Source organism: Lampris incognitus, chromosome 14, assembly GCF_029633865.1.
Source record: "Lampris incognitus isolate fLamInc1 chromosome 14, fLamInc1.hap2, whole genome shotgun sequence".
In the NCBI taxonomy this organism is placed as follows: domain Eukaryota; kingdom Metazoa; phylum Chordata; class Actinopteri; order Lampriformes; family Lampridae; genus Lampris; species Lampris incognitus.
Window position 1 is genome coordinate 32,733,069 of NC_079224.1, and position 25,399 is coordinate 32,758,467.

General features: G+C 42.7%; 1 protein-coding gene across 1 annotated transcript in view; it reads left to right on the forward strand.

Annotated features, from left to right (window-relative positions):
* Nucleotides 1-25,399, forward strand: part of xrn1 (5'-3' exoribonuclease 1) — a 78,080-nt gene that overhangs the window by 31,680 nt on the left and 21,001 nt on the right. Inside the window, exons 15-25 of the mRNA XM_056292738.1 lie at nucleotides 8,820-8,989; nucleotides 9,647-9,764; nucleotides 9,941-10,033; nucleotides 11,045-11,148; nucleotides 12,555-12,689; nucleotides 13,063-13,225; nucleotides 13,778-13,891; nucleotides 14,144-14,242; nucleotides 15,068-15,183; nucleotides 15,726-15,872; nucleotides 15,976-16,065. Coding sequence (XP_056148713.1) covers nucleotides 8,820-8,989; nucleotides 9,647-9,764; nucleotides 9,941-10,033; nucleotides 11,045-11,148; nucleotides 12,555-12,689; nucleotides 13,063-13,225; nucleotides 13,778-13,891; nucleotides 14,144-14,242; nucleotides 15,068-15,183; nucleotides 15,726-15,872; nucleotides 15,976-16,065 — 1,349 coding nt within the window. The remainder of the gene's footprint in view (nucleotides 1-8,819; nucleotides 8,990-9,646; nucleotides 9,765-9,940; nucleotides 10,034-11,044; nucleotides 11,149-12,554; nucleotides 12,690-13,062; nucleotides 13,226-13,777; nucleotides 13,892-14,143; nucleotides 14,243-15,067; nucleotides 15,184-15,725; nucleotides 15,873-15,975; nucleotides 16,066-25,399) is intronic.

A 25,399-nucleotide genomic window follows, 5' to 3' on the forward strand; every position in this document is an offset into this window, starting at 1 on the left:
TTTCACCAAGAAAGCCCAACTATCTCAACACCACAAAACCAAAGAAAGGCAGACAAGGAAGTTTCAAAACTTACAGCAACGAACCAACAACACTAGCCAAGAAGATATACTTACCTGGAGACAAAAGACAGAACATCCCACACAAAACGGAACGCAGAACAGATGGATCAAGAATCTGTCGGACAAGGTACTTACCCAATCAGAGAAGGAGGTCTTAGCCAAAGGACTGAACTTCGCCATGACACCCAAACAACTACCTATAGTTGACCTCATCACATCCACAGAATCAGCCATAAGGAAAAACAATCTAACGAAAACCGAGGTTGAACAGCTTAGGTTAAAGGTATCAGCAGCTCTGTCCAATGCTAAAGTCCCTCCTTCCAACCTAACAATGGAGGAAAGGAAAGCCGTGACAGCCCTGAGCAAGGATGAAAACATCACTATCCTTCCAGCAGATAAGGGGAGATGCATGGTGATCCTCAACATAACAGACTACCACGCCAAGATCATGTCATTACTCAGCGACACCGACACCTATGAACCTCTGAGACGCGATCCTACTAGTGGTCACAAGAGGAGAATAATAGAATACCTACAGAAACTACAGAAAGGAGGAACCATTGATCAGATACAATACCACCGTCTCTACCCACAAGATAACATTCCATGCATGTATGGACTTTTTAAGATCCATAAAGATGGAACCCCCCTCAGGCCCATCGTCAGTAGCATAAACTCGGTCATGTACAACATTGCCAGACATATAGCCAACATCTTGACCCCTTTAGTGGGCGAAACACCTCACCATATCTAAAACTCCATTGACTTCGTGGACAAGGTCCAAGGTGTAAAACTGGAACCGGATGAAACCATGGTATCCTACGACGTGACCTCGTTATTCACCTGCATCCCAACCATGGAGGCTTTGGAAACTGTGAGGCAACGTTTGCTACGGGACGAAACCCTCCACAATAGGACCAACCTCAGCCCAGACTAGATTTGCCAACTACTGGACCTTTGCCTGAACACTACATATTTCCAATTCAGGGACCAGTTTTACAGACAAATACGGCTGTGCAGTGGGCTCACCAGTATTGCCCATTGTGGCCAACTTATATATTGAAGAGGTAGAACACAGGGCCCTGAACTCCTTCAGAGGAACACCTCTGAGCCACTGGTTCAGAAATGTGGACGACACAATAGTCAAAATCCAAACACAAGAGGTTCAAGCATTTACCAAACACATCAACTCAGTGGACAAGAACATTACGTTCACAAGGGAAGACGTAAAGAACAACAGTTTGCCCTTCTTGGACTGTGATGTCCACATGGGGGAAGACAGGAGCCTCCACATTGGGGTTTACAGGAAACTTACACACACAGACCAATATCTACTTTTCGACTCACACCACCCTCTGGAACACAAACTGGGCGTCATCAGAACTCTGCAACACAGAGCTGACAATGTGCCCAGAAGCACTCAGGCCCAACGAGAAGAACACAAACACCTGAGGGGAGCTTTAAAAACCTGCGGCTACCCCAGTTGGACCTTTGTGAAAACTGCAACACGTTCCAAAAAGGCCAACCAGGTGAGCGACGAGGAGAAAAGAAACAGAAGGAAGAGCCCAGTCATCCCGTATGTTTCTGGGTTCTCTGAGAAACTCAGGAGAATTTTCAACAAACACCGCATCCCGGTATACTTCAAACCCAGCAACACACTCCGACAAAGACTAGTTCATCCCAAAGACCGTGTACCACACATCCGAAAAAGCAATCTGGTGTATGCTGTACAATGCAATGAGGATTGCACTGACCTATACATAGGAGAAACCAAACAACCACTACACAAACGGATGGCCCCACACAGAAGGCCAAATTCCTCAGGACAAGACTCAGCAGTCTATCTACACCTAAAGGAGAGACACACTCCTTCGAGGACAGCAACGTATACATTTCTGACAGAGAAGATAGATGGTTTGAAAGAGGGGTGAAGGAAGCCATCTATATGAAACTGGAAAAACCATCCCTCAACAGAGGAGGAGGTCTGCGACACCACCTATCTTCCACTTACAATGCTGTCCTTTCATCTCTACCCAGGAGACTCAAGAAGCCTAGCCTCCAAGAACAACAGTCGGTCACTCACGGCTCCAACGACTCTCATGACCACTGAATAATGAAGTCGAAACTAACACCCCCAATGACCGTCGCTGCTAAACAAATGCAAATCAATAGCTCAGATGGCGATGGGCGCAGATGGACATCGGAGCACAGGAGAGCCACGCATATCAATACCTCCGATAACGACGGGTGCGGCCAAACATCTGTACACAAAAGAGCCACTCATATCTATGGCTCTGTTAGCGACGGGCGTTGGTAAACATCGGAACACAAAGAGCCATGGACATCTATAGTTCTGACAACGACTCCAAAGAGGATAAATTCTGAGTCTCATCACCAGCCAGTCAGACTAGCTTGGTCTAGTCAGAAAGGCACGAACTGAGGAAGCCTCTTGGATGAGAGGCGAAACGTCTTCACGGATATATACAAAGTCCAGTTGCACTTGATTCAACTCCTTTGGATAAGTGTGTGTGGTTGAACCCACTTGGCTGTATGTATATGATAGCCACAAAACTGGTACCTCAAATATGGTGTAATATGTTACCATATGATCACGCTTACATATATCCCACTGAGAAATAATGGTAAGCTGTGATTGGGTGCGGGTCTTTAATAAATGGGAGAAAATAATTCGTTTGGATGGGTGGCAGGTGGATGATGCGTACATGCAGATTCGGATGATGTCAGAGCCGGTCTGTGCGTCACTATTCAATTCAATTTTATTTTATTGTCATTAAAAACAATGTGCAGACACATGTTAAAAATGAAATGAGGGGAACCACAGTAGCCGCTGCGTCCAGCGCGCCGCTGTCTTGAAAATTCTGAGCCGTCAATCTGCATCATCCGTCCAGTTCCATCTCCTCCTCTTCCCATGTGAATAGCGAAAAAAGGCACCAATCACTTTTCACAATTTACTAATAACTCCCCCACAAAATCACCCTAATCGTTCTAGAATGATTAATTCTTTTCAAATAGAGTTATTCAAGCCATCTGGTAAAAATTCCTGTATTTTTTTTCATATATAACTTTTTTAGAAGAAACACTCAACGGTGGGGAAAGTGCTCAACAAATAAAGAGCAAAATAATCCAGTGAGTCGAATAAATTCTTTGAGACAGTACAAGCTTGTATTTGGCTGGACTGTGTATGGTAAGTGTTTGAAATTGTAGACAGTTTGTTATAGGAATAGTCAGTGGTAGAGTCTATAATGTGAATTCCTGGATATTACATTAATATTTCAGTTTCCTTTATTAATCCTCTTGGGGAAATTCAGTTACTGCAAATTAATCCATCCTAACTGTGATCTGTATAGCTAGGAGCAGTGGGCATTGATGCTGCGCCCCGGGGACCAACTCCAGTTCTTTTCCCATTGCCTTGGTCAGGGGCACAGACATGTTCATCTGCAATCTGCTGTTGTGGTCCCAGTAATATTTGTTGTTAAAGTGTACTGAAGTAGCATATCACATGACATGGTTAAGCTATGTCCAAGTTAAAAAGAAAGGCTATAAATGCAGTTAGTTTCAAGAACAACACCTTCCGCTCATATCTTGGGATGTTTGATTTAAAAAAAACTTTAATTGAATTGTTATTATAACTATTCTAATGATCTGTTAACTCCTCTGCGGCATGGTGGCGCAGTGGTTAGCGCAGTCACCCCACAGCAAAAAGGTCCTGGGTTCGAACCAGGGTTTCCACTAGGATTTTTCCTTGCCGGTCTAATGTCTGGGAAGAATTTATTTTACCGGACAAATGTGAAACTTACCGGACACGTTCAAAAACGGTTTGTTACAAATGCAAATATAACAGCCTGAAGAAATAATGACAAAAACCTCAAATCGGTTTATCTATTTAATGAACAATACATATTAAACAAAACGAACTGTAACAATTGTGCAAAACAAACAATAGCAAAAAAGTCATAACCAACAGAATACTAGTAACATTTAGCCCAGACTATAATAGCAAAACATTCATAACCAACAGAACACTCGTAACATTTAGCCCAGGCTATATGTGATATGACTAGCAGACATTTTTATTTTCTCCGTTTTTTTTATTGCAGCAAACTCCTCTGCTGCCGACTTAAAATCAAAGGTGTCTAGAGTGTCTTTGCAGCTTGCAGTGTGCATAAGACCCGTCACTCTCTCCTGGTCCAGCCGATTTCGTTGCGCCGTCGAAATCAGGAGCCCTCAGTAAATCATTCATTCCTCTGAACTGGTGACCTGGAATGTCATTTTTGGCCATGTGAAACACAACTTTTAATTGTGAATGCAGCTTCATTCTGGTCTGTTCATGGGTGCTGTCGATATGACTTTTTCTAGTCGTCTGTTGTTGTGCCGTGTTGACTGCGAATATGATCTTGGCACTGGCTGTTCTCAGTGAGGGCTGATGCCCTCATGTTGGTTGACCCTTTCGTAAATCCATTTCTCCCCCCTGAGCTAACACAAAGGCAGCAAAACATTTTGTCAACCCCATCCACAGTTTCACACTTCAGCCACCTGAACTTGTTCTGCCACTCGGGTCTGAAGTGGGTTCTCGCCTTCTTTGGTGCTGGACCCTCAGTTTCTGAGATTTCTGGGATGCCTCATCAGGCACAGAGAGAGGGGTATCAGTAGACTTAGTGCTACCACTAGACTTGCTTCTTTCTTTGAGGAAAAATTGACCTATGTTCGATTGTTTTGCCATAGCTAACTTCTTGCTAATACTACTGTAAGTCAACGATTGTAGATATTCCCGTGATTCATAGCGAATCAATAACGGCTCTGATTTTCGTTTATCGATTTCCGTTTGGATTGTTTACATCGAACTATCTGTGATAGGCCAAGGCTAATAATCTTAGCTTTGCTAGCTAGCGGGCGCTAGCAAATGACCGTCTCCTGTAATATTTGTTCACGTTAACTTGCATAACTTCAAAAAATTCTGTTGACAAATTCTTCAATCAATCGATCATTTGTATAAATATGTTAAAATGTAGAACTGATAGAAAAGTTTACTTTGACACTGTTTAGGATACATTAGACACTGTTTTTCAGTTGTGAAACCTATGATGGCGATAACTTCAAAACCTAGTGTGACTCAATATCATCCATAGGTCTTACCGCTGATATAATTATTCTGCAATTACGCTGTAACTTAAGGTGCGGCTCATCATTGTGCTTTTCATTGGCTTTTTGTCCATAGAATGAAAATGACCACATACATAACCTTTTCATGAATTATTTTAATTTGTAAAACTACAAGCCATCCCAGCTATTCCCATTCAATGCAACTTCGGACTGAAGTAGAAAACTGGACAGCGGTGTCATGGCAACGCCCATTGTTTGGCCAGGAATAAGGTGGTAGTATCGCACAATTAAAGAGCAGACCCCTATGGCGGAAAAGAGCACTGCAAGCTGTTAATGGGCTGTTTCGCTGTCAAAACAGAAATGTCAAGGTGAGGGATGCCAACGTTATATCTAGGCTATGTTTTTTATGTGCATGCCTACCGTACATTTTGACCGGCAAGTTTTTATCTTTCCGGTTGTTCATAAATTATACCGGTCAAAAACCGATATTTACCAGCTAATGGAAACCGTGGTTTGAACCACGGGGTTGTCCAAACTGGGGGGGGGGGGGTCATCCCAGGTCACCCTCTGTGTGGAGTTTGCATGTTTTCTCTTTGTCTGCGTGAATGCTCCAGTTTCTTCCCACAGTCCAAAGACATGTAGGTCAGGTGAATCGGCCATACTAAAATTGTTCCTAGGTGTGTGTGTGTGTGTGTGTGTGTGTGTGTGTGTGTGTGTGTGTGTGTGTGTGTGTGTGTGTGTGTGTGTGTGTGTGTGTGTGTGTGTGTGTGTGTGTGTGTGTGTGAGCCCTATGATGGCCTGGCGGCTTGTTCAGGGTGTCTCCCTGCCTGCCGCTAGATGACTGCTGGGATAGGCTCCAGCATCCCCGCGACTCTGACAGCAGGATAAACGGTTTGGATGATGGGTGGATGGATGGATGGGCCTAACGAGATTTGACGTGGAATAGACATCGTCACCATATTCTGCTGAAGTGCACACAAAGCTTTGTGTGATGATCTGATTATTTGTAAGGAGGATTTGCAATTGCTTTAGAAATTAGCTGTTTTTGTTTTGGTTCTAACTCTGTGCATGCTGTTTTCTTGTTGCATTGCCGAGGCAGGACTAGCATGTTTTTGTTCCAGAGCTGGACTTTTCATAGGTAACTTTTGCAGTACTATAGGAAAGGACATACTAGGTTAGGCTGGTAGTTTGCTTCCCCCCCCCCGATGAGGGAAGAGGGGTCAGGGCCAAGGTTAGAGTTGCAGTTCACTACTGCTGCTTATAGAAACTCATCATGGGCGGTCACTCGGGTTGAATATGATTCCTCCTTCTAGGTCCATGTGAGTATCCTTGCGGGAGGATGCCTGCGCATGACTGCTTTTTACGTAGAGTGGCTGATGCGCCTGCAGCCACCACATGGTCCTTGGCAGGGGGTGGCCAGAGTCCAATGGCATGGAGAACCAAGATGATTGGGGACCACCCTCTGTTGCAGCCTTCATCCACCTTCACTGGCATTGTCTACTGCTAGTTCTGTCGTTGAGGTCTTTGTTGGATCGCACTTTGTCTGGAACCTTGCCCTTCACCTGTCCTCCTTGGGCAACCCTACCAGGAGCCAAGCTCCAGACGGCATAGCTCTTGGTATCATTAGTACAAGCAAGCTTCTCCACCCCGACAAGGTGGCAATCCAGGAGAAGTCGTGAATACTACTGAAATGCTAAAGGCCCTTTCAGACACATGACAAAGGCACCACTGTCTTCTGAAACCCATTATTTCCAATGGCTTGTGCTGCGCCACTACAGCTTTTCACTGCGTACAGCAAAGCAAGGGTGCAGCGCGCAGCTGAGCAAAACTAAAGGTTCAGCTATCCCCGCGTGTTGTGATGAATACCCGCATGGCCAATAGAAATGAGGTAGCCAGCCAGGTATGGAGGGCAAAATGGAGGAAAAGATAATATTGTGTGTGTCAGAATTCCCTGAATTGTACAACACAAGTTTACGCTTATATCGAGACAAAATAACTAATTTGTCCTGCTAGAAGTTTTGAAAACGCCGCCTATTTTGCTCTGTCCTCCGCGACTTCAACAGACAGCTAGTCAGATGTGTGCTGAACCCAGCGGCGAGCACAGCTCAAGTCACATTGTGTCAGAAAGGGCCATAAGAACAGAATATTTTGCTGCTCTTTCCACATCTGGTTATGTACTGTAACAGTCCAGCAAAGAGCAGAGTAGGAGTGAAAACAGCTCTCCAAGCACCCCAAATAACAATCACTCTAACAAAACACTCAGTACAGAGTGATTCTTAGAAACACAAGAGACATCCACAGATAGAAACAGTTGAAAGAGGAGGGGGAGTTAACAGATAATTAGAATAGTTATAATATCAAGATATCAGTGGAAAGTATTGTTCTTGCAGCTGCAATTATAGCCTTTTTTTTCTTTCTTTTTTTCTTTTACTTGGACATAGCTTGCATATTACATGACGGACCATGTAATGTGATATGCTACTTCAGTACACTTGAACAACAAATATTACTGGGACCACTACAGAGAATTGCAGATGAATATTTAATATCCAGGAATTCACATTGTAGACACTACCACTGACTATCCCTGTAACAAATTGGCCACAATTTCAAACATTGACCGTACACGGTCCAGCCATAGACCAGGTTTTGACCTAGTCTTTTTTCTTGATTGACACTTGCATTGAATTAAAAAAAAAACAAACAAATAAATAATATTTGCTGCACTGCCACTGCTTCTCTTCCCTAGAAAATTTTAGTTGCTCTATTAATTTTTTTCTCTTCAGTATTTATAGAAAACATATAAAAATATCCGGACCTCTTGGTTATTGCTAATAAAACAAATTGCTGTTTAGCTTGAAATGAAATAATCGATACCCTCTGTGAAAGTTGCCCGAAATGCACTTGAACACTGAAACTTGACAAAATAAGGTAGAGACAGAACCAGTAAGCATATGTTTTTTTTTTTTTTTTAGAAATGTTCAGAATGTCTACAGATTCCGAGGTTAGCCTTAAATGGCTTGCTTTTCATTGTCAGTTTTTATGGCTTGAGACCTGTCCATCCCAAAATACTGGTCAAATAAGTTTCAGTTCATTAACTTTGATTGATGTGGCTAACATTACCACAAATAATTCTGGGTCGATTATTTGTTGACAGTACATTGTAGTGAAATCAGGATAGTAGCAATTATTTCTCACAGGCTGAGTTCCCCTTATAAAAATCCATTGGTGAACGTGGCGTGTACATCAGTCAGGGCCCACATCTAAAATTAACAAAAAGTTGCTGACAAGACATTATGCAAAACAAGTAAATAAAATAGTCCCATTTTGACTCTGAGCTGCAGTGGTGACTCCAGAAAGAAATTATATAGTGAGAGCTCCTCTTTGGAAGCACGCAGGTAATTATTAAGAGCACTGCTTGTTCTTTTTAGCTTTGCATTCTTGTTGACTGTATTTTGCAGCTATCCTTCTGGCAAAAAGAGTCTCCTCATAGAATGAAGCTTCCACCCAAAACACATTGTTCATGACAATGGTGCAGCTTTTTTTGAAAGCGTCCAGTTGCTTATATTTGAATGAGTGCGTTTAGATGTGGGTTTTTTGTGTGTTCATGCATCTGTTTGCATGTATTTGTTTTCCAGAGGTGCTTGCTGGCAGCCATGGAGCCCTACACTGATAAGATGACCAAAGCAGAAAAGGCCAGGAACTGTCATACAGAATGTTCTTTATACACATATGACACTGATGTGGACTTCACCTACACCTCTACCATGCCTCAACTCTTCCCCAACATCACACATTGCTGTGTCAGGTACACTCATACGCATTCACATACACACATACTATAGACTTCACTTACACATATTTTCTGCATTAAATGATCCACAACAATCCCCAAGGCACACTGCCACATCGGTACCCTTGCACATATGCACACATAGACACTTGCATTCGAAATATAATATGGGAAAAACACTGTGCTGAGAAATAATCCAGTTCAGGTAATGGAACAAGGCTGCTTTACATTCTAACCACAGCCTCCATTTTATTTAGATATAGCATGCAGGAACATTTTGCTCTGAAAAAAGATTGGGAGTCTGTTAGACTGTCTGTTAGTCTTTGATCTGTTGAAATCACCTGCAGAGAGTACAGAACACTCAACAAATATTGGTAAAGCAGGCAGGAAAGCACTCATAGTGTCTGCAAAACATTGGTCTAAAAAAATTCCTTGCCAGTTAGATTTTTATATAATTATCTGATGAGCTGTGCCATCAAAAGGTCCTGTTTTGTGCACTGCAGGTCCACATTGTAATCTGGTTTAAACTGTCCCACCACTCTCTCCCTCTCTCTCTCTCTCTCTCTCTCTCTCTCTCTCTCTCTCTCTCTCTCTCTCTCTCTCTCTCTCTCTCGCTCTCTCTCTGTCAGTCTATGCTAATTGCACTGTTTTGCGATTGGTTGGTTGTAATAGGCAGACTCCTGTTCCCATGGACGCCTGGAAGGTTTCTACAGACCACGTCAATCGCCGTTTTGACCGCTCAGCTCTGTATTTCTGTGGCTTCCCCACACTGCAACACATCAAACACAAGGTGTGTGTGTGTGTGTGTGTGTGTGTGTGTGTGTGTGTGTGTGTGTGTGTGTGTGTGTGTGTGTGTGTGTGTGCATGGGAGGCATTCATTGATTGTAAATAGCTTTGAGTGGCTGTTGCAAGTATTAACTCTCGCTTTTTGTTCTTTGCTTTTTGTTACTCTCTTGCTCTCACTAGTTCTATAAGAAGAAGAGTGGAGTGATTGTGTTTCAACAAAGCAGCAGAGGAGAAAATGTGATGCTAGAAATCCTCTCCCCGAAGAGGGAGCCGGTGAGGCTTTGTGTGTCTTTGTAGATCTAGTGCCATTGAAATATAGTTCTAAATAGCTTTTAACATGATTTATAAAAAAAAAAAAGAAGAATTACTCAACATATTCATCCATTAAAACATAATTTATTTTCATGTTTTGTAAATCCTGTCACCACACTGATCACAATCCTTAAACATTTTGAGATATCTTGGATTGTATCCAATAACACATTCTCAAAGTATCTTAATTACAAGTAAGTATAACCTTTTAGGTTTGGGGATAAAAATTAAGTCTCTTAAGTCTTTCGGAATTACCGGAGTAACATTATTAGGCTTGTTTGTTGATAGTTAACCACAAGCGGATCACTTATGTTTTCTAGAGAAGACAGTAGTTATACAGACTTTAAATTCTATTGGATCCAGCTGATTTCACTAATTAGTCCTCTCCCTTAGGTTAAATGTGTGATAATCGGTGAATTCAGCTTATGTTGGCTTGGAGGAAAACCTCTGTACTTTTAGCCCTAATTTACATATTGTCAGAGAGCCCAGAGTTATTGCATTCTGAATGCTCAGCTGTGCTCCCAACTAACAAATATCCGCCCATCCATCCATTGTCTTAACCGCTTATCCTGCTCTCAGGGTCGCGGGGATGCTGGAGCCTATTCCAGCAGTCATTGGGCGGCAGGCGGGGAGACACCCTGGACAGGCCGCCAGGCCATCACAGGGCTGACACACACACATCCCCCCATTCATTCCTAGGGACAACTTAGTACCGCCAATTCACCTGATTTACATGTCATTGGACTGTGGGAGGAAACCGGAGCCCCCGGAGGAAACCCACGCAGACACGGGACTAGCAAATATCAACTCTGCCAAAATTATTAGATATTCATTTACAAAACAAGAACAGATTTTGATGCTCACTTTAAACCTCCCTCATTCTCCTTTTTGCTCTTGTGATTCACACATTCTGTCGTCTTCCTCTTTTCCTTTCTGTCACCAATACTAACCTCCAGTTGTCTCTTTCTCCAGGAATGTGACGATGTAGCCACTCTAGTGCTGGGGAAGTCTGTGTTTGTTAACTGGCCCCATCTAGAGGAGGCTCGTATCATCGCAGTGTCAGATGGCGAGACCAAGTAAGAACCGGGACCAGTGACTGAAAAAGGCTTGGAGGGACTGTAGTAAAACATGAAACGATACACCTTTTTACCAAAATAAAGCAAGAGTTCTTTCTGTCTAACCTACATAACATTTCCGAAATGGGGCGACCGGGTAGCATAGCAGTCTATTCCGTTGCCTACAAACACGGGGATCGCCTGTTCGAATCCCCCGTGCTACCTCCGGCTTGGTCAGGCATCTCTACAGACACAATTGGCCATGTCTGCGGGTGGGAAGCTGGATGTGGGTATGTGTCCTGGTCACTGTATTAGCACCTACTCTGATCGGTCAGGGCACCTGTTCAGGGGGGACAGGAACTGGGGGGAATAGCGTGAACCTCCCATGCGCTGTGTCCCCCTGGCGAAACTCCTCACTGTCAGGTGAAAAGAAACAGCTGGCGACCCCACATGTATCAGAGGAGGCATGTGGTAGTCTGCAGCCCTCCTCAGATTGGCAGAGGGGGAGGAGCAGCGACCGGCTCAGAGAGTTGGGTGATTGGCCAGGTACAATTGGGGAGAAAAAAATGAGTGGGGGAGGATTCCAAAATGGATTTCACATCCAGGTACTGAAGTAATTGTCAGAAATGTCTAAGATGAGGTACTCAATGAATGCCAGGTTAAGTCCTATTCCAAGGGCGAAATTATTACTGTTGATCATTAAGTTTTACCTTAAAACCCCTAATATCAAAGATGTTAGTGCTTTTCGGAGTTATACCAGTAAGCCTTCTGACTGAAATTACAGGAGGGCATTTCTTCAGCTAACACTTGACATCCTTGAGTAATTTTGATATCATCCAGATTGACAATTCACTTAATTACTGATTTCTGCCACTGTCTTCATGGATACAAAGAAGAAAAAGCAGTTCTGGGGTAGAATGCCATCAGTTTAAAACAAAACTCAATACTTTTAAATGTTTGGGTTTTTTTTGTGGTCAAACATCTAGTGCTTGTCTTGAAAATTTTAAGAGAAGAGTCCTTGCATGACACTTGAATACAAGCATCTTCCTGAATTATAATTGTCTTCGCTGTTGTTTTGAGCTGTGTACTACGCCCTTATGAACATGGACTAGTTATTACTTGTGATGTTGCAGAGAGTTTGCAAAATATGTTCACTATTATTTCCATTTGTTCTTGTATTCCTGCCTGTATATTTTATTTTGTTATTTTAACATGTTCAAAATAAAAATCAGTGCCTATTTCAATAATAGTAATATTGTCAGTAGAGTGCTTAAGGCAATATTGAAGCCACAGCAACACTGACTGGCTAGTCTTAACTGATTACTGCTTTTGAGGCCTTTCAGCGGCTAGTATTTTTTTCAAGTCTTTATACTGCTTTGGGGCTTTTCAGCGGCTAGTATTTTTTTCAAGTCTTTATACTTGTGCAGGTTTTCCCTGGAAGATCCCCCCGGCATTCAGAAGGTATATGATAGAGCCTCCTCTCCACCCCCCACGAAGGTCTCCTACCTGTCTGACAAGGAGCAGAAGGACTGGGTCAAAGATGTCCAGGGAATCAATGAACAGTAAGGCACAGAGATGGACAGGGCAAGATGCATATTTAGACAGCAGTGCAACACAGAAAGAATGGGGGCCTTGTTCAGAAAGAATTAAAAGAGTGCATAGTTTGCCTTTTGAAATGTTTAATCTTTGTCATTTTTTTATGAATTGCTTACACAGGTTCCGCATTTTTGATTGACTAAGTCACAGTCAAATTCAAAATACCCAGTGGTTGAACTCTGTTTCTTGTTGAACCCAGTGGTTGAACTCTGTTTCTACTTGTCGCCTTTTAACAAAACCTTTTGGCCATTGTAAAGTTGCTGTAAATGAATGTCGTTTGTGACTTTGTGCTTACTTAAAGTCTTTATCAACGGTCTTCTTCTGTTTCACTTTGCCCAGTTACATGAGGAGGAAGGGCATTGCGGTGAATGAAACGGCTGTTGTTTTGTACGGTCAGTTGCTCACTGGGCGGAAATATATTCCCAAAGCCAATGGGGTGGTACACCTAGAGAAACAGTGGGCCAAACAGGCCCTGCCTTTTGCCTACCAGACTGTGGTGAAGGTAGATGAATGCATTAACTTTTTCTGCGTATACACCCCAGGCACGAATACAAACACATAAACACTCACGTTCACACAAACAGTGAGCTAGCTTGGTGGGCTCCAAGTGAATAGATATACATATAAACATGCAACTTTTTTAACCATTTATTACTGTTTTTACTGGTGGAAATAAAAAACTTCAGTACCTCAAATTCAGTACCTCAACTTTGGTCAGACACAGACGTGACTTTGCTGAAGATTCTCACTGTAACTAGTAAGACATGTTGGCTAGCTTGCTAGTCACTGATAACTAAACATTGTTGTTCAGTTCTCCGAAAACAAACAGAACTAATAACACGCATTAGGTTTATTTCCCTTATGGAGCTGCATTCCAAATTTCACACCTCTTTAGTATCGTGACATTGGACACTGTCACATAGCATGACATGTTTATAGGTTGGAAAATACATTGAGCACTAGATTGGAATCTGGAAGTATAGTGCACAGCAACACCTGATATGAGTTTGTAATGTAAGAAGTCTCTTAAATTCTCTTTCTCTAAATCTTTTAGGACATCAAGGCATTCGACTCGTCTTTCACTCGTTTTAAGACCTTGGAAGAGTTGTTTCCTCTTAAATCCACTGTCTTTATGGTGGGGAACCCTTACTATGGTGCCATGGGAGAGGTATGATATGACTACCCCTTTGATTTCTCAGTGGTGAGAACTAACATTATCCTACTGTTAATAATTTTCAAGAGCTCCTCCAAATTGGATTTTTGCTTAAAATGGAGGCCTGTGTCTCCAGCATAATGAAGTTTAATATGTCTTTCATAAACACAAAGACAGAAATGCATAATTTCTGGGAACATGTTCATTGTTGGTTTGTTTCTTAATGCTTGATCATGTGCATATCCCTTTTGTAATTGGCTGAAACAGGTGCAAGAGTCCAGTGATGTCATCAAAGATGGGCGGGTACGAGTGGTCTTTAATGTGCCATATGAACCGCAGCTAGAGGCCTTAATCCAAAACCAGCATGTAAGATGCACACACTCACACACATGCACACAAACAGCAATATTTATGAGGATACTGACTTAGGTTAAAAATTAACATGGGGTGGCGTGCAGGTAGCGTACCGGTATATTCTGTTGCTTACAAACATGAAGATCGGCAGTTTGAATCCCTGTAATACCTCCGGCTTGGTCAGGCATCCCTACAGACACAATTAGCCATGTCTCTGGGTGGGAAGCCAGATGTGGGTATGTGTCTTGGTTGCTGCACTAACGCCTCCTCTTGTCGGTTGGGGCGCCTGTTCGGGGTGGGGGGGGGACTGGGGGGGGGATAGCGTGATCCTCCCATGCGCTACGTCCCCCTGGCAGTACTCCACGCTGTCAGGTGAAAAGAAGCGGCTGGCGACTCCACATATATCGGAGGAGGCATATGGTAGTCTAACCCTCCCCGGATCGGCTGAGGAGGTGGAACAGGGATCGGGATGGCTCAGAAGAGTGGGGTAATTGGCCGGATACAATTGGGGAGTTAAAGGGGGAAAAAAATCCCCCCCCCCCCCAAAAAAATTTGAACATAACCCTCTATTGCTAAGTGCGTTGAATGATCCAAGGCAACTTGTATGTAAGTTAAAAGTAAGTAAAAGTAAGTAAGTTAAAAGTCTAAAGTCTATGAATATGCCCCACACATATCTGCGCGTATGCATTTGTCTGTCTCTTATGTTCTTGTCTATGTACAATATATAAGGGTGTGTTTTATAGCACTGCAGTTACATGAATGCATTGCACTACAGTGTAACGATAGTTTTGCCAGTCTAATCTGTGTGTGTGTGTGCATGTGTGTTTGTATTCATAGAAATACTGTGTGAAGTACTGTCCTGGCTATGTTCTGGCTTCTCGCCTTGGTATCACCAGCTACCTCGTCTCTCGCTTCACGGGGAGCATCTTCATTGGCCGAGGTTCCAAGAACAAGTAAGTGCTTAGTTGGACACCTTCCAGAGACTGATTCTGGCCAATGAAGTGCTTTCAGTCCTGTCATTTTGCATCTGCCTTTGTATTAAGTCAAAGACTTTAATGAAGGCATATGATGAATTTTCTATAGATGAGTTTGGGGCACTGTTAGCTGTTAATCATTTGTAAAAAAAAAAAAAAAAAAACAACTGAAGAATCAGATTCGGGCTGTGTCTATTATATAATTATGTAAAGACATGAAAATGCAAGTTATCCAACATGTATTTATTTTCCTTGTTGGTCAGCATGACACAACTTTGACTCTAAACCTTAACATGCTCTCTTTATTTGATCTCGCATGGCTTTGAAACATAAAATTGATCAGATCTAAATTACTAGTGCAGAAATATCATTTAGGTAGTCATTTGATATTTCCATTATTTGGTTACCAGTTGTCATCTGGGCTCATGTCACTTTGCTCCTACCAGTCAACTCATTTTAATTATTTCTCTTTTTATCCCTTGTCTCCCTCTGCCCTTCTTTGCTCTTCTCATTGCTTCTAGTCCCCATGGGGAGCAGAAGGTCAATGTCGGTCTGAACCTCAAGTTTAATAAGAAGAATGAGGAGGTGCCTGGCTACACCAAGAGAACCGAAAAGGAGTGGCTGTACTCTGCTGCAGTGGAAGAATTACTAGCTGAATATTTGGACAGGTAAAAAAAGTTTGCGTGCGTGCGTGTGTGTGTGTGCGCGCGCGCGCGAGTGTGCGTGTTAGAGGGCGTGATAACAGTTCTGTGTCTTGATATGGACTTGTAGGTTTTCCGAGATGTTTGACGCAGTAGCAAGGAACAGCCATGATGATATTTTCTACGAAGACGACATCTGGCCCAGGGAGGACCAGAATGGGTAGGGAACATGCCCATTAACATTCATATACACAAGTACATATCTACACACATATTTTATGCACACACATATACACATACTCAGGGGGTGACAGTGGCTTGGAGGCAGAGCAGGTCATCTGGTAACTGGAGGGTTGCCAGTTCAATCCTCGGATCCATGCAAAAATGCCGAGGCGTTCTTGAGCAAGACACCTAACCCCTAATTGCTTCCGATGAGATGGTTGTTACTTCCCATGGTTGACACCGCCAATGGTGTATGAGTGTGTTTGTGTGTGTGTGTGTGTGTGTGTGTGTGGGAGGCATTCATTAATTGTAAATAGCTTTGAGTGGCTGTTGCAAGTAGAAAAGTGCTTATATTAATGTAATCCATTAGGGTCAGACTGGGAACAAAATTCCGCCCTGGCAATTTTTGCCTGTACTGGCACCCTTTTTCCACAACATACACACTTATGAGTTGCATAAAGCAATATCAGGCTATTTATAGCATATATAGGCTAAGCAATAGATATCAAGTTTGCACCCTAGAAAAAGGTTACAGGTTTTCATAAAATAATATCTCATAGAAAGTCACATCAGTTCATCTGGACACAACATTTATTGAGAGGAACATATCATCACTCATCTAAGTGACCTCTCAGTCTCAACTGACTGTAGGTATCCCCACCCTTATAAACAATACAATGCCACAACGACTGAAAACAAAGATTGGTTTCACATGCAGATTGCCGTAACCATTAACTAGAGTTACAATGGCAATGTGTACTACTCACAGAGGATTGGGGAATAGTTGCAATCACAGCATTGTAAGATGGCGACAGTCTTACTCTTAGCCCCCCCCCCCCCCGGTTAGGGGTGGTTGTTCCCTTGTCACATAGATGGCCTCTTTGACTCCCCATTCAAACCAGTGTTCCTCCCTTGATGATCATCTGTTTGGGTTCCCTGATGTACAAGTCACGGCAATCCTCCTGGCATTTAACAGCATACACTATATTGCTCTGTTTGTGCCGGGGGACCCGATCATAGAGGTGGACCAATTTCTGGCGCAGTGTGTTTTGGGGTTTGAAAGCAGCTGAGATGCGGTGTTTGGAAAATATGCGTCTCAACTGTTCTGAAACTCCAGCCACATACGGAATCGCCATTGGTTTACGCTTGTGCAGCTGTTGGTCTTCTCCTCTCTTCAATTGGCTGGTGCACTGTTTGGGCGTCTTCCTGGCTTTGACAAACGCCCAGTTAGAATTACCACACTTAATTAATGTGAGATTTCTCCCCTTCTCCGGCTGCTGTGTCAGTGGGGACATTGTCTGCTTGGTGATACAGTGTCCTGATGACTCCGGTTTGTGCTCCAGTGGATGATGAGAGTCAAATCTTAAGTACTGATCAATATGTATTGGTCTACAGTAAACATCAACAATCAAACACATCATCATTTGCAATTTCAGTCTAAGAAGGTTAATGTGTCGTTTTTCACATCCTCCCTGGTGAATTTGATGTGGTTGACCACAGAGGTGAAATGTGGTACGTCCTGAGATTTAATTTTAACCCAGGTGTCGTCCACAAATCTGTACCAGTGGCTAGGTGGTGTCCCTGGATAGGACATCAGAGCTCTCTTTTCCACTTCCTCTATATACAAGTTGGCCACTACAGTTGAAACTGGGGAAACCATAGCACACCCATGCCTCTGACTATAATACTGTATCTGACATACATGGACTGAAGACACGGCTTCAGGAGCAGACACAGTTGGTCAGTGTTGTTTTGTAATTTCATACAGACTACCTCCACTGCCTCATCAATGGGAACGCACGTGAAGAGAGACTTAACACCTTAAGAGACCATTGTTTCATCCCTCTCCATAACAATGTCCCTCACCTTATTCACAAAATCCATAGTGTTCTGAATGTGATGTTCATTACTGCCTACCAATGGGTTAAGAATAGATGCCAGAAACTTAGAGATGTTATAGGTCACTGAGTTAATCAATAGGCCATAATGGCACATCCTGTTTATGTATCATAGGTAATCCAAACAGACTAGGTGTAGCTTCCCCTGGGTATAATCTATAGTACAAAATTCTGTCAAAAGTATTGTCCTGTTCTAACGGCTTCAGATAATCTATCACCTTTTTCTTGTAACCACTTCCTGGATCTCGTTTCAGGGGCTCGTGAGTATTCGCTAAGTAATGTCATAACTTTCTCATGATAGTCCGTCTGGTTTAATACAACAGTGCATCTACCGTTGTTCGCTGGAAGGATGATGATGTTATTGTCCTTACTGAGAGTCGTGAGTGCATTCCTCCCATCTATGCTGATGTTTAATGGTGGCGGCCTCGCATTGCTGAGGCAGGCTGAAACTTTTGTCCGCAGTTGCTCCACTTCTGGGTCTGTGATGTTGTTTTTACAGATGTTTGCATTTATTCCCTCAGTCTTCTGTGAATAGAACACATTGCCATTGTAACTCTAGTTAATGGTCATGGCAATTTGCATATCAATCAATCAACCAATCAAACTTTATTTATATAGCATTTTTCATCCAAACAAATGTAACACAAAGTGCTTGAAATCAATTGTTGTTTTCGGTCATTATGTCACTGTATTGTTTATAAGAGTGGGGATACTTGCAGTCAGTTGAGACTGAAGAGGTCACTTGGATGAGTTATGAAACATTTCTCTCAACAAACGTGTCCAGATGAACTGATTCGACTTTCTGTGATTTCCTTACCTGGATTATTTAGCATGCATTAAAAGATAAAATAATCTAATACATAAATAGTCTAGAGTAAAAGTGGCACTCCAAGAGGCACACTTAAGATTTTATTCATCAAATCGACTTCACACTTCGCGGGTGTATTGCCGAGGACCCAAGGAAGTGCATTGTTGAGTGTGAAGATGTTTGGATGAGCAGTTCTCAAGAAAGCTGCAAGCAGCAATACTGGAAACCAAGCAATTGGCCCGTTCCGAACAGGCACGTTTTGAATGGACACTGCACTATTCATTTAAAAAACAGCACAGCACAGTGGCCTTAATCAGTGAATAGAATAGAATAGAATAGAATAGCATGTCCTACCTTAGGCGATGAGAAGACGTTCCATCAGTTTGCTGTTCTCTGCCATCCTGTTGATTATTCCATCAGCCTTGAGATGCGTTTTTTTTTTCTTCTTCTTTTTTTGTCTGACCTTTTCCACTCCACCTTTTCACTTTTTGGGATCTTTATCCATTTCAGGCTAGCTTTATTTTCTATTCGAACTTATTACCTCTAAGTTTCCCCTCGTTCTCTCTTGATTTCCCGCTTGACCTCTAAAATTACATGGATGGACGCATCCACTTGCAGAGGTGGGGGGAGGACGAGGATAGCACTTCCTGCACCTGCCTTACAGTATAGGTAGCCTATTGACAACTGGGACCGTGTAAATCCCCAATCAGATGGGCTGTTCCAACATCAAGTGGACCGCGGCCAGCAGGTCTGATTTTACCCCCCCTACAATTCTTTTCCCCCCACGTTGCTGGCCTTGCCGCCCACTAGTTGGCCAGCCCATCTGGCATTTTCCAGAGTTGCCAGATTGCCAGTCCAAGCCTGCAATTCATTTACACAGTAGATGAACAAATACATCCATACCTACATACAGTGGATATAAAAAGTCTACACATCCCTGTTGAAATGGGAGGTTTTTGTGATGTAAAAAATTAAGCAAAAATAAATCATGTCAGAACTTTTTCCACCCTTAATGTGAAATTGCAACCTTATAAAATTCAAGTGAAAAACAATCAGAAACATTTAAGGGGAAAAAAATGTAAAATAACCTGGTTGCATAAGTGTGCACAACCTTTTATAATTGGGGATGTTGCTGTGTTCAGAATTAACCAGTCACATTCAAACTCATGTTAAATACTAGTTAGTATACACCTGCCAGCAATTAAAGTGACTGTGATTAACTCCAAATAAAGTTCAGCGGTTCCTGTAGGATTTTCTTGGTTAATCCAACAACAAAAGCCATGGTCCACAAAGAGCTTGCAAAACAAGAACAGGATCTCATCGTTGAAAGGTATCGATCTGGAGAGGAGTACAAAAGAATTTCCAAGGCTTTAGATATGCCATGGAACACAGTGAAGACAATGGAGCAGTGTCCATGAGCTATTTTTAGTCCTTCCCGAGAGGAAGCTTCGTCAGTCAGACATCGGATGCACTAAACTACATTAGAAGTAAGCAGTTTGTTGTAATTTTCTTCAATTTAATATTATCAGATATATGGCAGCATATAGTATGTGAGTTGGTGTTGTAAACACAGCCATGCTGTACTGTGTAACGTGCTTCGCATGTCTGACTTCCTGTGACACGTCCATAGCGACAGTGATGCTGTGACATCACTCAGATGCTGCCCCATTATCAACAAGTGGAGAATATATGGCACAACAGTGACATCACCAAGAACAGGACATCCCACCAAAATTGATGAGAAGACAAGGAGAAAACTTGTCAGGGAGGCTGCCGAGAGGCCTACAGCAACATTAACGCATTTAATCCCAACGTTTTCCTTGTAATTTGAGTACATGCATTTTACTCCTTTGACCCCCGTAACACAAAAAAGTTATACCCTTTTTGATTTTATGTTGGTTAAGTTAGTGAAATATTTTTTTAAACCAATGTCTTTATTGATTTTTATTGTACATATGTCAGCATTATTATGCAACAAATTACATTGCAAATTTTAACTTTCCTAAACAAACAAACAACATTCAATTCAATTCCATTTTATTGTCATTAAAAACAATGTGCAGGCACGTGTTAAAAATGAATTGAGGGCTGTGGCTTCACCAAACAGTGCAAGACAGACACAGACAAACACAGCAAACACAGTATAAGATATAGACACATGAAGACCAAAAGCTAAAAATAAGTCAAAAAAAGAGCTGGAGTACAAAATATTTAAAAATATCTACAGACATTCAGTGGGTAGCCAGGTTCAGGTGGGCAACAGCTTGTGGAAAGAAGCTGGTTTTGAGCCTGGTAGTGCGGGCTCTGAGGCTCTTGTAGTGCCTCCCAGAGCGCAGGGGGGAGAACAGTCCATGGTTGGGGTGGGTGGGATCTCTGCTGATGCTCAGACCCCTTCGAAGGCAGCGTTTGTGATAAATGTCTTTTATGGCTGGGAGCTGGGTACCGGTGATATGCTGGGCTGCCTTGACGATCCGCTGCAGAGCTTTCTGGTCTACTGAGGTGCAGTTGCCGTACCACACTGAGATGCAGATGGTCAGGATGCTCTCAGTGGTGCAGTGGTAGAAGTTGGTGAGAATTTTGGGGGGTAGACGTGCGCTCCTCAGCCTCCTCAGGAAATGCAGGTGTTTTTGGGCCTTTTTCACAAGGGCCTGGGTATTTAATGTCCACGAAAGGTCCTCGCTGATGTGGACTCCGAGGAATTTAAAGCTGGAAACACACTCCACGTCCATCCCATTGATGTGTATGGGGGAGTGGCTGCAGCTTCTAGACCTCCTGAAGTCCACAATCAGCTCCTTTGTCTTCTGCACATTAAGGACAAGATTGTTGGTAGTACACCATGATGTGAGGTGCTTACAGGTGCCCCCCACCCCAACACTCACTTGTTCTCTCTTAACATCTCCCTTGTTTTAGAGCCAAAATGGATATAAAACATGACAAAATCAGTCATACAGTTCCATGGTACCTCAAACAAACAAAATAAAAATTACATCATTGCAACAACATTTCAAAACATGCCTCCATCCCCTTCTAGAGTCTATGCTTTCCTTTGTACCCTACATTATTTAAGTACCCTGTCCTAAGTTTTCCTTCTGTAAGAGCTCCCCTATATCACCATCTTTTATAAAATCAATGAATGGTTTTCAGATTTTTTCATAAACACCCATTTTATTTTTCAAGGTATATGTTATTCTCTCTATTGACACAGAGTGCGCCATATTCTTAATCCAAGTACCAATTGTAGGTGCAACAGTGTTCTTCCAATTCAAAGCTATTAATCGTTTTGCCTGCAGTATAGCAAAATCAATAAATTTATATTCTTTAATTCTCAAGTTGAGATCTGTTGGATACATGTGTAACAATATCATCTTGGAGTTTTTAGTAGGATATTTACAGACAAAATAATCATGATTGTATTGATCACCTCCCTCCAGAATTTCAATTTTGTGATATGACAAAGTTGATAGATTCTGGAGACAGTGATAGATTCTACCGCACCGATTCTGTTGTGCTTAGTATGTGGGGAAAAGCTAGCCAACAGTGCCATGGTCCCTAGTAAGCTTAAACGTCACCTGCAAATGAAACACCCGCCTCTCCAAAACAAGAACACGGAGTATTTTGTTCGTTTGCGTGATCACACTGAGAAACAGGCAACTCTGATGAGGAAGACCATAAAGGTGTCTGAGAGAGCTCTCGAAGCTAGCTTCCTAGTAACTGAACTCGTGGCCAAAGCAAAAAGCCACACACAGTGGCAGAGACATTAATATTACCGGCCTGCAAAGCCATTGTGAACAAAATGCTTGGCCCAGATGCGGTTAAAGAAATTGCCTAAGTTCCCCTCGCGTATAGTCGGATAACACGATTGCCAGACGCATCGATGACATGTCTGCAGACATTGAAAGTGTTGTTTTGGAAAAGATACGTTCCAGTGGGAAATTTGCATTGCAACTTGAGGAGTCGACGGACATCAGTGGACAGGCTCAACTCTTGGCTATGGTGTGCTTTGTGGATGGAGACACCATCAGAGAAAATCTCCTTTTTTGCAAGGCACTGCCTGAAAAAACAACAGGGGAGGAAATTTTTCCGGTCACGTCAGAGTATCTCGAATAAGGAGGACTTCAGTGGGACAATTGTGTGAGTGTCTACACTGATGGAGCAGCAGCCATGGTTGGGCGCAGCAAGGGCTTCGTTAACATGTGAGAGAGAGAAACCTAGATGTTGTGATCACACACTGGTTTTTGCACCACGAGGCACTTGTTGCTAAAACTTTACCAGTGGACCTAGTTGATGTGTTGAATGGTGTTGTGTGTATGGTAAACTTTGTCAAAACAAGACCTCTGAAAAGCCGCTTATTTGCAACTTTATGTGAGGAGATGGGAGTGGAGCATAAGGCCTTATTGCTCCATACGGAGGTCCACTGGTTATCTCGTGGGAAAGTACTGGCCCACGTGTATGAGTTGCGGGAGGAACCGAAAACTTTTTTAACTGATGAGAAGTGTGATGACGCAAAGCTGCTTGCAAGTGACGAATGGTGTGCAAGGCTCGCATACATGGTGGATATTTTTCAACACCCGAATGAACTGAATAGTCAAATGCAAGGCCAAAACGAAAATTTGCTCACAAGCACGGAAAAGATAAACAGAACCCGTTCAAAGGTCTCCCTCTGGCAACAACACCTGGAAAGGGACACTCTCAAATGTTCCCCCTGACCCAAAAATGGCAAGGATATGTCGACATGGAGGCATTATGTGAAATAATAAGTGAACATTTGTAAACTCTTGAGGAGAAATTATTCTTTTATTTCCCCTCAGCCTCCACCGAATCTTTTGACTCGGTCAGGGACCCATATAGCTCAGCAGTAGTTTTCGGAAAGGACATGACTTTGCAGAAGCAAAGAGCAACTTGTGGAACTGAGACGAGACTGTATTTTAAAACTGAGCTATGCTGATATATCTCTGGATAGTTTTTGGTTGACTGCTGCCAAGGACTAAATTAAAAATGTGTCCAAACAATGGACACAGCATTCTCTTTAGGTATAAGCAGCTCAGGTTGAGGCCTATTTGTTGGCTCTGTGTTAGCACTTGTGTCGTCCATGCCGCCAGTTTGCTTTGAGTGAACTCGGACTAATGTTAGTTGGACAGGGTGGAGGCACGTGACTGAACACGACGTAGTATTTTTTTAAAGGGACAGTTTATGCATTTGGGAAACTATTAATCGAATTAACCGACATGAGCAAGATTAAGTCGGTGAGAGGTTCTTAATGTCGGTTTCGATACATTTTGGTTAATTGCCCAGCCCTATGCAGGAATATAATTCTCAAAATATATCATTTGTAGAGCCTTTGAATAATATATGTAAAAAATATGATAGTTCTATCTGTTAATCCTTTTACTTATTTCCTTTTGTAGAAGTCTGAGGGAGACATCTTCCAGAGGTGCAAGCAGGAAGTAAACTGATCTGGTCATATGACCTTTCACACATGACATTGATACGTAACACTTTCAGAGTTTTTTAATATATTTTTTTTTAACCTCCAGAAGAAGAAAAAACACGCAGTCACAATTGTGACCAGTGGGATTAAACGGATTAAAGGAGCTGTAGGAATTTCTGGCAAATACTGGTTGCTCCCTTCATGTGACAACAATCTGTATTCTTCATGTCTTGGCTACAGGGTAGGTTGGTAAGACGGAAGCCATTTCACATGGAATAAAACATCCAAGCCTGACTAAATTTTGCAGATTTGTGTTACGGTCTGATGAGACCAAGGTTGAAATTTTGTGGCCATAATTCCAAAAGGTATGTTTAGTGCCAAACACTGCACATCACGAAAAGAACACCATACCCAACGTGAAACATAGCGGTGGAAGCATCATGCTTTGGGGTTGCTTTTCTTCAGCTGGAACTGGGGTTTAAGTCAATTAATCATGAATAGCACCAAATACCAGTCGATTTTAGTACAAAACCTTAAGGCGTCTGCTAGAAAGCTGAAGATGAAGAGGAGCTTCTTTTTGGGGGGAGGGGTTCCCCCTTTTCTCCCCAAATGTACTCAGCCAATTACCCTATTTCCTGAGTCGTCCTGATCGCTGTTCCACCCCCTCTGCTGAGCCTGACAGTGAATAGTTTCGCCAGGGGGATGTAGCACGTGGGACGATCATGCTATTCCCTCAGTCCTCCCTGAACAGGCACCCCGACCACCAGAGGGGGCGCTAGTGCAGCGACCAGGACACATACCCACATTCGGCTTCCCATCTGCAGACACGGCCAATTGTGTCTGTAGGGACGCCCAACCAAGCCGGAGGTAACAGGGATTCAAACCGGCGATCCTCGTATTGATAGGCAATGGAATAGACCACTACGCTACCTAGACGTCCCTGAAGAGGAATTTCACCTTTCAATACAACAACGACCCAAAGCATACATCCAAAATCAACAAAGGAATGGCTTCACCAAAAAAAGATCAACATTTTGGAATAGCCCAGCCAGTCAATGGCTGGGCCAGTTGACCCAGACCTGACTCCCAACTGAAAATCTGTTGGGTGACCTGAAGAGGGCTGTGCACAGGAGATGCCCTCAAAAGTTGACTGATCTAGAACATTTTTGCAAGAAAGAGTGGGAGGGAAAGTATTGCC